This window comes from Archocentrus centrarchus, chromosome 18, assembly GCF_007364275.1.
Source record: "Archocentrus centrarchus isolate MPI-CPG fArcCen1 chromosome 18, fArcCen1, whole genome shotgun sequence".
Taxonomy (NCBI): Eukaryota; Metazoa; Chordata; class Actinopteri; order Cichliformes; family Cichlidae; genus Archocentrus; species Archocentrus centrarchus.
Genome location: NC_044363.1, coordinates 1,456,180 through 1,471,340, shown reverse-complemented (window position 1 = coordinate 1,471,340; position 15,161 = coordinate 1,456,180). Strand labels below are relative to the sequence as shown.

The 15,161-nt window shown below is 42.4% G+C and overlaps 1 protein-coding gene across 1 annotated transcript; it reads right to left on the bottom strand.

The window, feature by feature from the left end:
• Positions 1–7,984: 7,984 nt before the first annotated feature.
• Positions 7,985–14,975, bottom strand: LOC115797598 (uncharacterized). The gene is made up of 5 exons (XM_030754196.1): positions 14,933–14,975; positions 14,509–14,853; positions 14,076–14,405; positions 13,593–13,697; positions 7,985–8,016 (listed from the first exon to the last, which is right to left on the bottom strand). The coding sequence occupies exons 1-5, from the start codon at positions 14,973–14,975 to the stop codon at positions 7,985–7,987; spliced, it is 855 nt and encodes a 284-aa protein (XP_030610056.1).
• Between the last annotated feature and the right edge of the window lie 186 nt (positions 14,976–15,161).

Sequence of the window (15,161 nt, the reverse complement as noted above, 5' to 3'; positions counted from 1 at the left end):
TGGATAATGGATTGAACAGTGCTCCGTGAGATGTTCAAAGCTTGGGAAATCCTTTTATAGCCTAGGCCTGCTTTAAACTTCTCCACAACCTTATTCCTGACCTGTCTGCTGTGTTCTTTGGACTTCATGATGCGGTTTACTCCCCAATATTCTCTTAACCAACCTCTGAGGCTGTCACGGAGCAGCTGTATTTGTACTGAGATTAGATTACACACAGGTGGACTCTTTTTAGTCATTAGCAGTCATCAGGCAACTTCTGAATGCGATTGGTTGCACTCAGAGAAAAGGGGGCTGAATACTTTTGCACACCGCACTTTTCAGTTTTTATTTGTAAAAAATGTTTTGAATCATGTATAAATTTCCTTCCACTTCACAATTGTATACCACTTTGTGTTGGTCTTTCACATTAAATTCCAGTGAAATATATTTATGTTTGTGGTTGTAATGTGACAAAATATGGAAAAGTTCAAGGGGTATGAATACTTTTGCAAGCCAGTGTATGTAGATATAAAACATATCAACTGATATATAGTGAATCATCACCAATCCAACTCTTTGGCCTACATAAACCCCTAAAATTACACAAACATAAATGGTGCATGCTGTGTGTGCTATGAGGTATTGAGGGAATTAATTATTGCAGATTTAAGGAATGTAAGGCTTATTGGGGAGCACACTGTGTTTATCTTAAGAAGTTGGAGAGGTGCAGACAGGAGTGTAGGAGTGGGGGGTCGCATAACTGAGCGAGCAGAGCTGGCCTGAGAGGTAAACATATATCCTTATATGGGTTTTATGGCCCCAAACCATAAAGAACGGGGGTGCGCACAGACAGTCAGATTGCAGGGCGCTTAGGGGGAGACAACAGCATGAATGCGGTAAGGGAAGATTAATCTGCAATCTCCAAGCATGCTTGTGTTAAAATCTGCATTATTTTTGACCTTATGTAATATGTGTGGTGATTAATAAATTGTTAAAAATGAAACTGAAAGTCCGATCTCTGCTCTTTCATTACGAACCCGGGAGGGGGAAAGATGGTGTAAGATTAATTCCCCAACAAATTGGGGTGCTCGTCCGGGATGAAAGAGGGAGAGATATGACAGAATTGGATAGGTCTGTTTGACTCAGATGAACCGGGAAAACAGCTGATCTGACCCCGCGCGGAAAAAATTACAGGTAGGCAGAAAACCTGTTTGATCGAATTTCTGCTGATTGAGTATTGTTAAAAAGTGGTCAGATCACGTTTAACTCCCGTGTTTCTAAATTAAAAAGGACATTAATAATGCAGAAAGTTCGGGGAAAATATTGTGTTATTTAACGAATGGTTTTAGTATAAAGGAAAAAGTGAAATAAGGATTAGAAATAGTTTTGCCTAGCAGGTGGTCGGGGCTAGCCGCAATTAGACGTAATTGCGGTCCACGCGGTTGGACCGGAGGGAGACCAGGTGAAATTCCTGAGAGGATTGAGGCACTCTCGAAGATAAAATATTAAAATAATGGTGAAAGGCCAGGGGCTGTATTATTAAGGATTCCAAGCACGTTCAAACCTTGGAATAATTACTAATTAAAGACTCCAAGCATAAGGGTTAGAGAGGCCCAGAAAAATTATTCACAATTATTCTCAGTATATCAAAATGACTGCGCGTTTCGGAATGATTGTTAATAAGAATTTCTAAACATTTAAAAAAGAAGGGTGGAAGGCCCGAGGTTTAATTGATAAAAGGACCTCAAGCATCATAAAAATAAACCATTCGAGGGAAAATTGTGAATGCGCGCAACCGTGGTATGAATGCTGGTGCACGAGCGTGGAGTCAACAGCAAGATCGCAGCGAAAGGGCGATCTTTGCCTGTTGAAAGACGTCTCGGGAGCCAGATGCGTTAAAAAGAAAAAAGGAGAAAACGTAGGAGAAGACGTCGATAGTAAAATTTTCAACTGTGCAAAGAACAAAGGAGAACCAGTGGACTTGGGCGCAGTCGGCCGCTCAAAACAGGAAGTGAACTCCTCAACAGACAAAGCAAAGTGATTCTCAGAGGCGGAAGTCTCTGAGGGTGGGTGCTGGAGGAGGAGTCACGAAGGGGACTTACACACACACACACACACACACTCATCCACACACACATACACATGGATTGGTGGAGAACTCAGAAAAGCAGAGGAATATGAAAAAAGAAGTAAAATAAAATAAAGTAAAAATAAAAAAAATAAAATAAAATAGAATAAAATAAACAATATATAAAATAAACAAATAAATAAAATAATAAATAAAACTTACATTAGAGTAACTGAAAATAAATTAAGGACCGAGAAGGAAAGCAGAATAACATGGAGAAAGAGTGAAAAATGGTCCATGAGCAAATTGAGGAATTGGTAACGTGGTTAAAAAACAGAAAGAGACCACAAAGGACAAAAAGAGGGTTGAAAAACGAGTGAGGGAACAGGTAGGTATACCCCTCAAAAACAGAAGGCGTCAGTGGTAGTGAGAGGCGCCCCCTTGAAGGAGGTGATAAGTGACGAGTTGAACCGTCACTGTGAGAGATCAAAAACAACATGCAGCCCAGAAGAGAAAGAGGGGCTAACTCTCTGGGAAAAAGGAATGGAGAGAGAAATTGAAAATAAAGATCTAAAAGAGATGGGGAATGGAACTCCAGAACCATCGGCACCACCAATAGAGGATTTTGACAGCTCTCCTAAGGAAAAGGAGATGGAAGATGACCAGTTCCTGTTTGGAGGAGCCCACTTAACAGAGGGAGAGTCTCCGATGGAGCGGAGACGGAGAAAGAAAGGTAAGAAAAGGGAAACAGAGAAACTAAAGGACCCAGAGAGGGAAAGGAGTAAAAGGCAAATCAACCGTCCAGTGGGACCCGAAGCAAAACGTTGCCCACACAAATGCCATTATTAGCTAGAATAAAAGGAGGCCCCCTGCAATATAAACCTTTTGGTTTAGGGGACATTCAAACATTGGCAGATCAGCTACCTCCTCCATCTGAAGGAGGAGCTAAATTTCTACATGCGCTAGATTGCCTTACACCAGGCTACGTAGTCGCAGTGGGTGATTTCAGGGCTGTGGCAGCACAACGGATGTCGAGAAGGGACCTTAAAGAGGTCCAAGAATTGGCCCAAATGGAGACTGACCCAGACAATACTCCCCTGCACCACAGAGGAGTTGCCATGGGTGCACCTATGAGGGAAGTTTTCCCTAGGAATATAGCTCCAGCCATTCCCAAACTCATGTGGGATACATCTGAGGCCCCTAGAGTTTATTTGGATAAGGCTAAAGACTCCTGGCTCCAAGAGACAGGTGCGCATCCTTATAAAGAAGGAGCAAATAAAGAGTGGTTCAGGAAGGCGGTACTGGAGGGAATGCCAGGGGAAATTAAGACACTGATGCAAAACAATTCTGATATACCAGGGTGTGAAGACACCAAATGGGAAAGACATTTAGTACATTACATGCAGCGACATAAGGACACAAAAGATGAAGAATCCAGTAAGGAGAAGGATTTACAGGTCCAATTGTTGAAACTCCAACTCGGCAAAGCAAGACAAGAAGCGACTGAGTTAAAGAAAAACAGTAAAACAGATCACAAGAACAAATGGTGGTTCGCATGGCGAACCCAGAGGAACCTAATTGGCCAGATTTGGATCCGGATTCGGATCCTGCTGGTCATCGGTTACCATTTCCACAGAGGAACCCACAGCGTGGATGGGGGTCTCAGAGGGGGAGACGGTTGAGACCGTTTGGCGGACCAGGGGGACCACCTCGTACATTAGCCTGTTTTTTTGTGTGGTCAGATGGATCATTGGGCCAAGAGCTGCCCTAGGAACAGACAAGGACCAGCAAGCCGTGGGAGAGCGCGTGGCAACTTTCGCCCAAATGCATGGGCACCACCACAACGCCCAGGAGGGTGGACAGCGCCTAATACACAGGCCGCACCCGATCATCAGTTTGCACCAGGAGTGCAGTACCAGGCTTCAGGGGGCCAGTACCCCCTGTGGGAGGACACCTGGGGTTTGGATCCAGGACAGTATGGATATACCCCACAGGGAGGCCACGGAGAAGAGGGAACAGCAGAACCACTTCTTCCAGTGATGGTGGCAGGCAAGACGATGCCATTTTTGGTTGACACAGGAGCAACCCATTTCACAATAAGACAATTATATGGACTGACAATTACCCTACCTGATGTGCAAACAAGGACGTGTGATTATCAGCCCTCTAGTTGGAAGCACCAACTATTGATGCAACCCCTGACCACACAGACACACACTGAAACCAGAAACGCCAACACAGACAGGCATATTGACTTTGTTTCGGAGGTGGGAAACCTGGATCGCTGGATTGGGACCATATGTCTCTCCGCCTGACCCTCCCCATGTCACGTTGTTTTATGACCGAGATGACACAGATTGGTATAAAGATGCTTTTGCCGAGCTGGAGGGTCAACAATGAGAGGTAGCAGTTTCTGATTTTTATGCGACTCCGGAGGGAGTCGCAGCGGCGGTTATTCTCACCTCTGATCAGCAAAATTGGTATATGATGGCGGAGACATCTGTTCCACATGTCTCGCTAGCATTACATTCAGGGCACGCGGCCAAAGAATTAGGGCCCATGATCAAACGCGCAGGGGGCCTGACAGATTGGGTCCCGACACAGATCCCCGGACTCACGTACTCTTTAAGTGCTAAAATGTATCGAATTTATGCGCGTGCAAATAATCAGGCTAATTTGGAACACGTCACGCTCGACCGCGAACATGGCCGAGAACACTCCGATCACGAGCAGGCAGAAGTCATAATTGCCCAGCGACCTTGTACTTTGTGGTCAATCGGACCAGCGGATGCGGGACATTGTCAGTGGTTACCCCCTATTACATTCCAAGTTCAAAAGGTCCATCCCATTTGGATTCCCCAGTACCCTCACAAACCTGCGGCTGAAGTTGGTATCACGCATACCATTCATGGACTCTTGAAGACGGGAGTCCTTGAACCTTCACAGTCCAAGTGGAACACCCCAATTCTCCCTGTGGAGAAGGTGGGGACCGGTAAGTACCGGATGGCTCATGATTTGCGGGCCATAAACAAAATTGTGGTAACTCCTACCCTACCGGTGCCGAATCCCTACACCGCTCTTTCATTGCTTCTTCCTATACAAAAATGGCTTTCTTGCATAGACCTGGCAAATGCATTCTTCTGCCTTCCTCTGGCAGACAGTTGTAGAGACATGTTCTCCTTTACTTTTCAGGGGCGACAACTCCGGTACACACGGGTCCCGCAGGGATTCATTTTGTCACCGGGACGCTTCAATCAGGCCCTGAAAGAAGCCTTATCGGACTGCAAATTTCCACCTGACTGTACACTGATTCAGTACGTGGATGACATTCTTATAGCAGCCACAACAGCGGTAAATTGTCTCCAGGCCACATATGATGTGCTCTGGCGGTTACATGCCCGCGGCTTTAAGGCTAGCAAAGATAAACTACAAATAGCTCGTCCCACTGTCAAATTTTTGGGGCACCTCATTAACAGACAGGGAGCCGGCATGTCTCCAAATCACAGGCAGACCATTTTGCAACATCCAAAACCCGCCACAGTAAAACAAATGTTATCATTTTTGGGTCTTGCAGGGGGCAGCAGAAGCTATGCACCAGATTTTGTGAACCTGACCAATCACCTCAGAGAAATGGTGAGAGAAAAGGGCATGAGAAATCTCACAGCCCCATTACAGTGGACAGTCCCAGCAGAAGAGGCATTCACAAAACTGAAACAATCTCTAGCGGGAGCAGCGGATCTGGCTCGGCCAGATTACGCGCTTCCCTTTTTTCTTGGATGTTTCTGTACAGGACAACGTGGTCAACGGTGTCCTGTATCAGAAACAAAGGGGGAGAAGGTGTATTCTAATGTATCTAAGCGTGATGCTGGACCCATTAGAAAGAAGGCACCCGGTGTGCACACAACATGCAGCAGGAATAGCAAAACTCATTCAAAAAAAACAGCACATATAGTGATGGGACACCAGCTGGTGGTCCTAACAACACACAGCTTAGTAGCATTTGTGAACTCACAGATTTTCACATTGGCTCCGCTGAGACAAGGGAGATTGAGTAAGACCTTCGAGACCCCGAACCTGGTGTTCACACACCAAGGGATCAATGTGGCTGACCAGATCTCAGGTGGGGAATCACATGATTGCCAAGAGAAGGTCTTGGAAGACCTAAAAATCAGACCAGACTTAGTCAGCGAACCGATAGAGGGTGCTGAAAATTGGTACACAGATGGATGCTGCTATAAAGACAAACAGGGAGACCTCCAAGCAGGGTATGCAGTAGTTAGGGAGACAGAGGCAGGTTACCAGGTTGTGAGCGCAGAAGTTAACAGAAAGACCATCAGCTCAGAGAGCAGAGCTTCTTGCAATGATCACAGCACTGCAACATGCAAAGGACAGAGAAGTGAACATCTACACCGACTCAGCCTATGTGGCAGGAGCCGTGCATGTGGAACTCAAACAATGGGAAAGAGCGGGATATCGAACGGCTAACATGACCCCTGTAAAACATGCAGAAGAAATGGTGATCTTGGCTCATGCCATTCTGGGACCAACCAGAGTGGCAGTCATAAAATGTAAAGGACATGACAGAGAAGGGAGCAGAGTGGCAAAAGGAAACGAGGAGGCTGATCAGCGAGCCAAAGAAGCAGCAGGATACACCCCTCGACATCAAATGATGCTGAGCCACCCACAGGTAAGTGATTTACTCCCAAGAATTGATATGGATATGATTAAAGATTGTCAAAAGAGAGCATCACTTCAGGAGAAGACTGTTTGGAAACAATGAGGAGGCATCGAAACTGAAGGTGTGTGGAGAGGACCAGATGGTCGACCTATTCTTCCCCCAGAATTAACATTAGGTTTAATAGGCCGGGACATGTGGGAGCACAACAAATTATGAGAGATTTGAACCACTGGTGGCACCCCTATCTGGTTGACATGGTAAAAAAAAATGGGTAAGAGACTGTAAGATTTGTGGGCAGTATAACCCAAAGCCAACGGTGAAACCCCACATGGGAGCGTTTCCATTGCAGGTAAGACCAGGGGAAGAGATTGTGATTGACTATACTGATATGATTGACAGAGTTCGAGGGTATCGCTACCTCCTGGTGATGGTCGAATCGATCGCAGGATGGCCCGAAGCGTACCCTGCAAAAAATGAAGACAGTAAAACAGTGATCAAATGTCTGATAAATCATTACATACCGCAACATGGGTTTCTGAGAAGGGTGAGATCTGACAACAAAGGCATTTCAAAAACAGAGACCTATAGGCAGTGGAATTAGCCTTAGGCTTAAAGCACAAATTTGGTACAGTGTATCATTCAGAATCTCAGGGTAAAGGTGAGTGCATGAACTGGAATCTAAAAATCAAATTGGCTAAAATCTGTGCACAGACCAAAATTTATTGGGTTACAGCCCTTCCAGTGGCATTGTTGCAGGTAAGGAGCTCACTAAATAAAGTAACAGGGTTTACACCATTTGAACTATTGACAGGTAGACAGTTCCCAGGGCCCACAGCAGCTATCCCTGGGGAAGAGCAACATATAACCAATTTTCAGTATAAATCATATTTTGATGGACTCAAAGCTTTGTTGTCAGTTTTTGTCTCACAGGTGCACGATGGAGTGACGGGAGGCCAAAAGGGGGACCCACACACAGCAGGGTGGGTCCTTCTGATGGTAATTAAGAGGAGATGGTCAGAGCCCAGGTAGACAGGACCCCACCAGGTGGTCGAGAGAACGTCGCATGCGTGCGCCTATAAGGGAAAGGAGACACCTGGTACCACTGGAGCCAGTGGGCTCCAGCAGAAAAACCAGAAGAAAAAGGTTCAGTAAATTCAGAGCGCATTGAAAGGGTCATCTGCTGGCGACCCCAACAAGGCTCTTTTAATCACGGGGCAGAATAATCCCCAGGGAGAGCCTCTGGCTGAGGTAGTCCACCCTCAGTCAGCAATCTCCTCCGACAGGAGGGGATCTGAAGACAGAAGATAGAAGATCAACGTAAAGATAATTGCAAATAACATCAGAATAACAGATAAATTTCTCCACACATAATTCATTATCTTTGGCAAAAGGTGTGATAACTGGAAATTGATGACTATGCTTGGGGCACTTAGCATAGGAATTGTTTGACTTTTGCAGGATTTTGGTCACTTGTGGATGCTGTTGGGTGCCCTGCATCCAGTTCCTCTGTATTCGGTGTATTACCAGAACTATTAAAGGAGGGGTAAGGGTCCACCACAGGCATATCAGATGCCGTTGTTGAGAGTGGATTCAGAGGACTGGAGTGGGAGCTCCCAGAAGCAACTACAACTGATTGTGAGCTCTTGAAGAGCTCAAAAGGGGGAATTGAGGGAATTAATTATTGCAGATTTAAGGAATGTAAGGCTTATTGGGGAGCACGCTGTGTTTATCTTAAGAAGTTGGAGAGGTGCAGACAGGAGTGTAGGAGTGGGGGGTCGCATAACTGAGCGAGCAGAGCTGGCCTGAGAGGTAAACATATATCCTTATATGGGTTTTATGGCCCCAAACCATAAAGAACGGGGGCGCGCACAGACAGTCAGATTGCAGGGCGCTTAGGGGGAGACAACAGCATGAATGCGGTAAGGGAAGATTAATCTGCAATCTCCAAGCATGCTTGTGTTAAAATCTGCATTATTTTTGACCTTATGTAATATGTGTGGTGATTAATAAATTGTTAAAAATGAAACTGAAAGTCCGATCTCTGCTCTTTCATTACGAACCCGGGAGGGGGAAAGATGGTGTAAGATTAATTTCCCAACAGTATAAATATCCTCACCCTTTAAAATAATGGACTGAGTCATTTTTTTATATATATTTTATATATATGAGTCATATTTTTTATTTTTGCCTAAATCATTATATTTTCAGTGTTTGGTTCAGGGTTTTTTTTTTTCTTTTTTTGTCTGCTTTTTTCGGAAAAATGAAAAAAACAAAAAAAAAATATTAAGTGCCTAATAATTATAGTACATCATAGTAAATCCTCTTCAGGTGTTTAAACAAAACAAAAACACCAGCTACTGTACTGTCAAGTTTCATCAAACATGCCTCACAAGTCATTATTGTATTATTCTTGTATTATTTGTAATAGTAGATGATTGGCCCACCTCACTGGGTCTTCATACTTACACCCCCTTCCCCCATCCCCCCAATTTGCTCTTCTCCTACTAGATTCTATTAGTCATTGTTGAAATGAACTGGGTTGATCTGTCACGTTGATGAAGCAAGTCTTCGGTTTTTACAGGATGAGGAGCTGTTGAGTAGGGAAGCCAGTGAAGTCCACTGAACTCATTAACACATTCTGTTAATATAATGAATGACGTCATTGGAAGACTGTAAAGGTGGCCATAAATGGTTGTGCATGGTCAGCAACAATAGTCAGAAAGGCTGTGACATATTAAAACCATGATTGTATTAAGAAGAGTGCAGAGAAGATATTCCACATACGCTTACATCACTACCAACAGCCTTGACAGCTGACATGAGTCAGGCTGGATCCATGCATTCATGCTGTTAATGTCAAATTTGTGTTTAACAATAGGTTTTAGGAAATGCTTTTTAAGTATAATATCATTATGAAGGTAAATAGAAAAAAGACTAACTTTAAAAGTTTTCCTTGCCTAACCTACGGCACCCGTCAAAAAGCAAGTCACATCGTCCACGATCTCACATAATAGTGTAATTCTATCTAAGGCTCATCAAGAGCAGCACAGATTTTTTAAAAAACTGAACAGGTGTTTGTGATTTTCTTGGTTTTATACAGATCTTAACTTTGTCTCTCTCCTTTTGCTAGAATTCACAGTTTCTAACACTTTGTTCTGGTTCGCCCCACTTCAAAACTTCGGTTTATTTTCCCTGTAAAAATTATTTATTTTCGCTCCATATTTTTACTCTATTCATAGACAATTCATGTTCACCAGTTGTATTCCCACCAGTGAGGCCTTTCCACTAGTGGTGGGCAGATCGATCCAAAATATCGATATTATCGATTCAACGCTGGTATTGGTATGGAACAATATTAACGTGATAGGATCGATATTTTAGTTTGTTTGTCTCCTGTAAGTTCAGTGCGTTGCTCCTGTTCATCAGAGAGCGGATATGTCTGTGCAAACACAGCTCCTCCCGTGCAGGCACTCTTTGCTCCGCCCCCTCCTCCCTGCACTGCTGTGATTAGTTGTCTGCGGTCACGTGACTCAGCTGCACTGAGCAGTCATGTCGGCTGCAGTGAGTGAGAAAGCGGAGCGTCGTGCACATAGATGTACTTTACAACTGGAAATGAAAACCATGTAAACAATGAAGCGTTTTGGGAGGGAATTATCTACTGTGGGAACACCATGGACTTATTTAAAAACGTGAAAGAGCTCTGTGCACTAAATCACCAGATTCACGATTTGCTCTGGCATTAATCATGTGTCCTTTTTTACAACAGTGTTGCCTTTTACTGGTATATTTTTTAACCTTTTTATGTGATAATGTATCAGGAGTAGGTGGCACTCATAGGGATCATTTTCTGTGGAAGAGTCGTGATGCGTGAAACGCCTCTTTTAGATTGGTTAGATGCTGCCAACACCACCCTTTCATGTTAACCTGTAGGACAAACCTGCTATTAACTACCTTAATTTAACCAGTTAACTTAAGTTGATAGCCACTGTTTATCCTGATCGCCAGTGTTAGGCTAAGTTAATCCAGATAACAGTAAGATACCCTGCGTATGTTGAACTTGCTTCGTAGTGCAGCTCCATGGTTTCCAAAGAAAATCCAGTTTCAAAATACATGAAAAGCTGAAAGGTGTGTTTTATTGGGTTAACTAATTATTGTGGAAAGTAAAAATAAGAGTGATTTAGTGGTCATTAAAATGTGTTCAGATTTGGCAAAGTGACGATGATTCATCTCATAAATCATGACACACTGCTCTCCCCTACATAAGCAGCCTTTATAAGTTAAAAGTATCGGTATCGGCAATACAGGCCCTGTATTTACTTGCATCGGATCGAAACCAAAATTTCAAGTATCGCACACTACTACTTTCCACAGTTTGAGAGCCACTACTTTATTTCAAGATTGTTGTTCCCACACCTTCAGTTTACACTGTTTTTCCTCCAGAAGCAGGAAAGATTTCTAATCAGATGGTGCACCAACACTAGTTTAAGCCCTGTACTCAATGTCACAGGTGTCAGTGACAGAATATATATATATATATATATATATATATATATATATATATATATATATAGGGAACACTGTGAGGGTCATGTTCTTTGACTTCTCCAGTGCTTTCAACACCATTCAGCCTGCACTGTTGAGAGGGAAGATGGAGGGAGCCGGAGTAGACAGTCAGCTGACGGCATGGACCATCGACTACCTCACCAACAGACCACAGTATGTGAGTTGCCATGACTGTGTGTCTGATGTGGTAATCTGCAGCACGGGGGCGCCACAGGGCACGGTCCGCTCACCCTTTCTGTTCAGTCTGTACACCTCAGACTTCAGGTACAACTCGGACCACTGCCACCTACAGAAGTTCTCAGATGATACGGCCATCATCGGATGTGTATCAGATGGGAACGACGAGGAATACAGGGGGGTCATCAGTGACTTTGTCGGCTGGTGTGAGAACAACACACTGCAAATCAACGCCAGCAAGACGAAGGAGATGGTTATAGACTTCAGGAGGAAGCCACCCCCTACAGCACCGGTGAACATCCAGGGAAAGGACATTGAGACAGTGGTCTCTTACGAGTACCTGGGTGTTCATCTCAGTAACAAGTTGGACTGGACTACAAACACAGACGTCCTGTATAAGAAGGGCCAGAGTCGACTACACCTGCTGAGGAGACTGAGGTCCTTCGGTGTCTGCAGGACACTTTCGCAGGTCATTCATCCCAGCAGCAGTTAGACTGTATAACGCATCATAATGTCTTGAGTCACTTGGACACTTTACCTCCTCTGCCATCACTTTATCCATACAGTCAGATACATTTTATTTATTACACTCTCACCCATATAATGCATACCATGTATGCTGTGTACCTTACCGGCTACAAATGTATATAATGTTTTGATATCTGTATTTAGTGTTTTGATGTGTGTGTATATGTGTGTTTATGTAATGTGTGTATTGACATTGATATATGTATTTTATGTATATAGTGCTTGTGTATATGTGTATAGTTTTTTCTATTCTATTTTATTTTATTTTATTTTATTCTATTCTATTTTAGTTCATCTGTTTTTTACTCATCCTTTTCATTTTACTCTGTACTGAGCTGCTGTAATGTGCAAATTTCCCCGTCGTGGGATCATTAAAGTTTTATCTTATCTTATCTTACAAGCATGTTTATGCATTGGTACTGACTGCTCAGGCAGTCAATTAAAGAAAATTGTGATTATGTAAACTAGTTTCTTCAAAGAGAAGACATAATGACCAAACTGAAAGTGGTTCTAAATAAATACTGACTCCAATCTTAGAGAGACTACATCTTTAATCCCAAACACAGAATATTTTGTGCTATACAGTCTACATACTTGTGTTTTTGTAATACATTGTAATTTTCATGCTAATTTTGCTAATAAGAGGTCCAGTAAAGTAGATAAAAGTGGAGTCATATATATATATATATATATATATATATATATATAAATATATATATATATATATATATATATATATATATATATATAGTTGTTGACCTCAAGTTACACTTATTTAATGAATATGGGCTTAAAGGCCTGAAAATGAACATATTTAGCTTTAATTTCAGGGTATTCATATCCAGTTTGGTGGAAATGTGTTCAGCTCCTTAATATCTAGTCACTACTTGTCAAGGGATGAAATCTGAATGGATTTTCCTGTGTTATTTCTCCATCAAAAATGTCCAAATCAACAGTTTTTTACAACAGCGAACAGTAATATATGATTGTAGGATCACAGCATCCAACCTACTGAAGAACACTCACCACGAGAAGACATCACACAACCAGAGAGCGATTACAGCAGCACGTCAGCTGTCCTCTGACATGCTGCTGTTCTAAGGAATAGATGCTAAAGAAATAACAGATTCAGGTAACGCATTTAAGCAGAAACTTTATTAAGAACAAAATAATCCAAAAAGAAAAAAAGCTTTAAACTGATCAAACCAGATAATGTGAGAAAGAGTTTAAGAACAGCCTAAACATCTAAAAGCCACAATAAAAGGAAAATGTTTAGAAATGAAACAACAAAGACATCTTCAGTTGTGTGGCTTCACACCGGAGTACACGCATTCAGTCCAGGTACCATCTCTCTGTTCATTTGTTCTCTTTTTTTTGAGGTTTTCTTCACCGTCAACCTGAGAAAAAGTAGAACACTGTGTATGAAATAAATTATGAGGTTTTTAAAATAGTGTGATCATACTGTAATATTTAACTAAATAGCTTATACCTCTGAGGGAGCTAAAAATCTTGAGTGAGACTCTGAAAAACAATGGCCACCAAAGTGATTAATGTTATGCTCAATGAACACACAATATAGAGCTCAATGGAGCCAGTTACCTTTGCAGTGGCAGCAGTTTATCTTACTGATCATGCACAGAGTGAGAGCCAGATAAAATGCCATGAAGATGGTGATGATGCCTGCCAAACTTCTCTCACTGACATCTGCAGATGCAGATATTAGGAGACATTAGAATGTTTGTCCAACACAACTTCTAATTTCTGAAATAAAGAGCAGCTATCGTAAAATAAATGGTAAATGGATTGGTTCTTATATAGCAAGTTTCTACTGAGCACTCAAAGCGATTTATACAACTTGTTTTCATTCACTCATTCATACAAGTACTTTTTCTAACATTCACTCACGTTCACACTCCAATGAACACATGGGAGAGCAATTTGGGGCTTCAGTAACTTGCCCGAGGATACTGATGCAGCCAGGTATCAAGCCATCAACCTTCCAATTAGCATATCTAATCATCATAAGCGCTTTCTAAAAAATTACCAATTTCAAATACAAACTTTTCTACTGCAGTTACTTACACTCAAAGCCAATCTTGGTCCCATTTCCAAACAGTATTTCTCCACATGAACTGACGGCACAGTAGTAGGACCCAGCGTCATCCTGGCTCCTGATTTGAAGGTTGTACACACAGGTAATTTGTCCACTGTCAGTTTTCAGGCAAATGTTCTTATTTTCAGAGTAAATCCTCTCTGGAGCAGAATGATCAGAGTTTTTCAGCCACACGAAGCTAGTGTGTTCTGCTGTGCATTGATCAGAGTGAAGAGAACAGCTGAGAGTCACAGACTCTCCTGATCGCACTGACTGAGACTCTGGCTGCTGGATGACAGAGTCGCTGGATGTCTTTGTGCCTTTGAAAACAAATTATTTTAACAGCGATTGTTAGCATCAGGTTCTCGTTTGACTGAAATTTATTCGTGACACAAAACATGATTAACTATTAGAAATAAATACCTTTCAAAATCAAAAAGGTTCCAGATCCAAACTGAATCGCATTTAATTCCACCACTCCACAGAAGTATGTTCCAACGTCTTCCCATGATGTTGTAGATATGCTCAGATTACTGCTGGTTTGGTCTAATTTAACTGAATAACGACGATCAAATCCCTCACTGAATACAGTCCGATTATAATGAGAATTATGTGCTACCACAAGCTGTAGTTTCCTCTCAGTAGTCACCTTATACCACACTCGTCTCATCACAATACTCTTTATGTAGCATTTAATAGTAGCTGAGTCTCCAATCTTCACTGTTTGTACAGATTCAGGCTGAGAAATTTCACTTATCTGTGCCACACCTGAAATAATGCAGACAGGATATAATCAACTTATAATCAACTAATAATGAAAAGATTCCACAAGTAGAGTTTTACTTACATAAAGAGAAAAGCAGGAAAATGTTTACAAAGAACATCTTCATCTTGTCGGCTTCTTCGGTACAGCAGTTCTGACTTACTGAAGCAGCAGCAGACTTTGCAGATTTACCAACACCAACTTGTCCTACATTCTGCCACATCTGACAGGCCTGATTGGTTCATCACCATCACTGTAGAATATGATTGGCTCCAGTGTCCGTGGTTATATTACAAAGGAATGTGTTGCACAT

Bases quoted from the DNA above. Each gene is read 5' to 3' on its own strand.
- LOC115797598 (XM_030754196.1), bottom strand. From the start codon at position 14,975: ATGAAGATGTTCTTTGTAAACATTTTCCTGCTTTTCTCTTTAT. The intron at 14,854-14,932 runs GTAAGTAAAACT...GCATTATTTCAG, and splicing joins TTTCCTGCTTTTCTCTTTAT to GTGTGGCACAGATAAGTGAA. The intron at 13,698-14,075 runs GTAAGTAACTGC...CTGCATCTGCAG, and splicing joins GACCAAGATTGGCTTTGAGT to ATGTCAGTGAGAGAAGTTTG.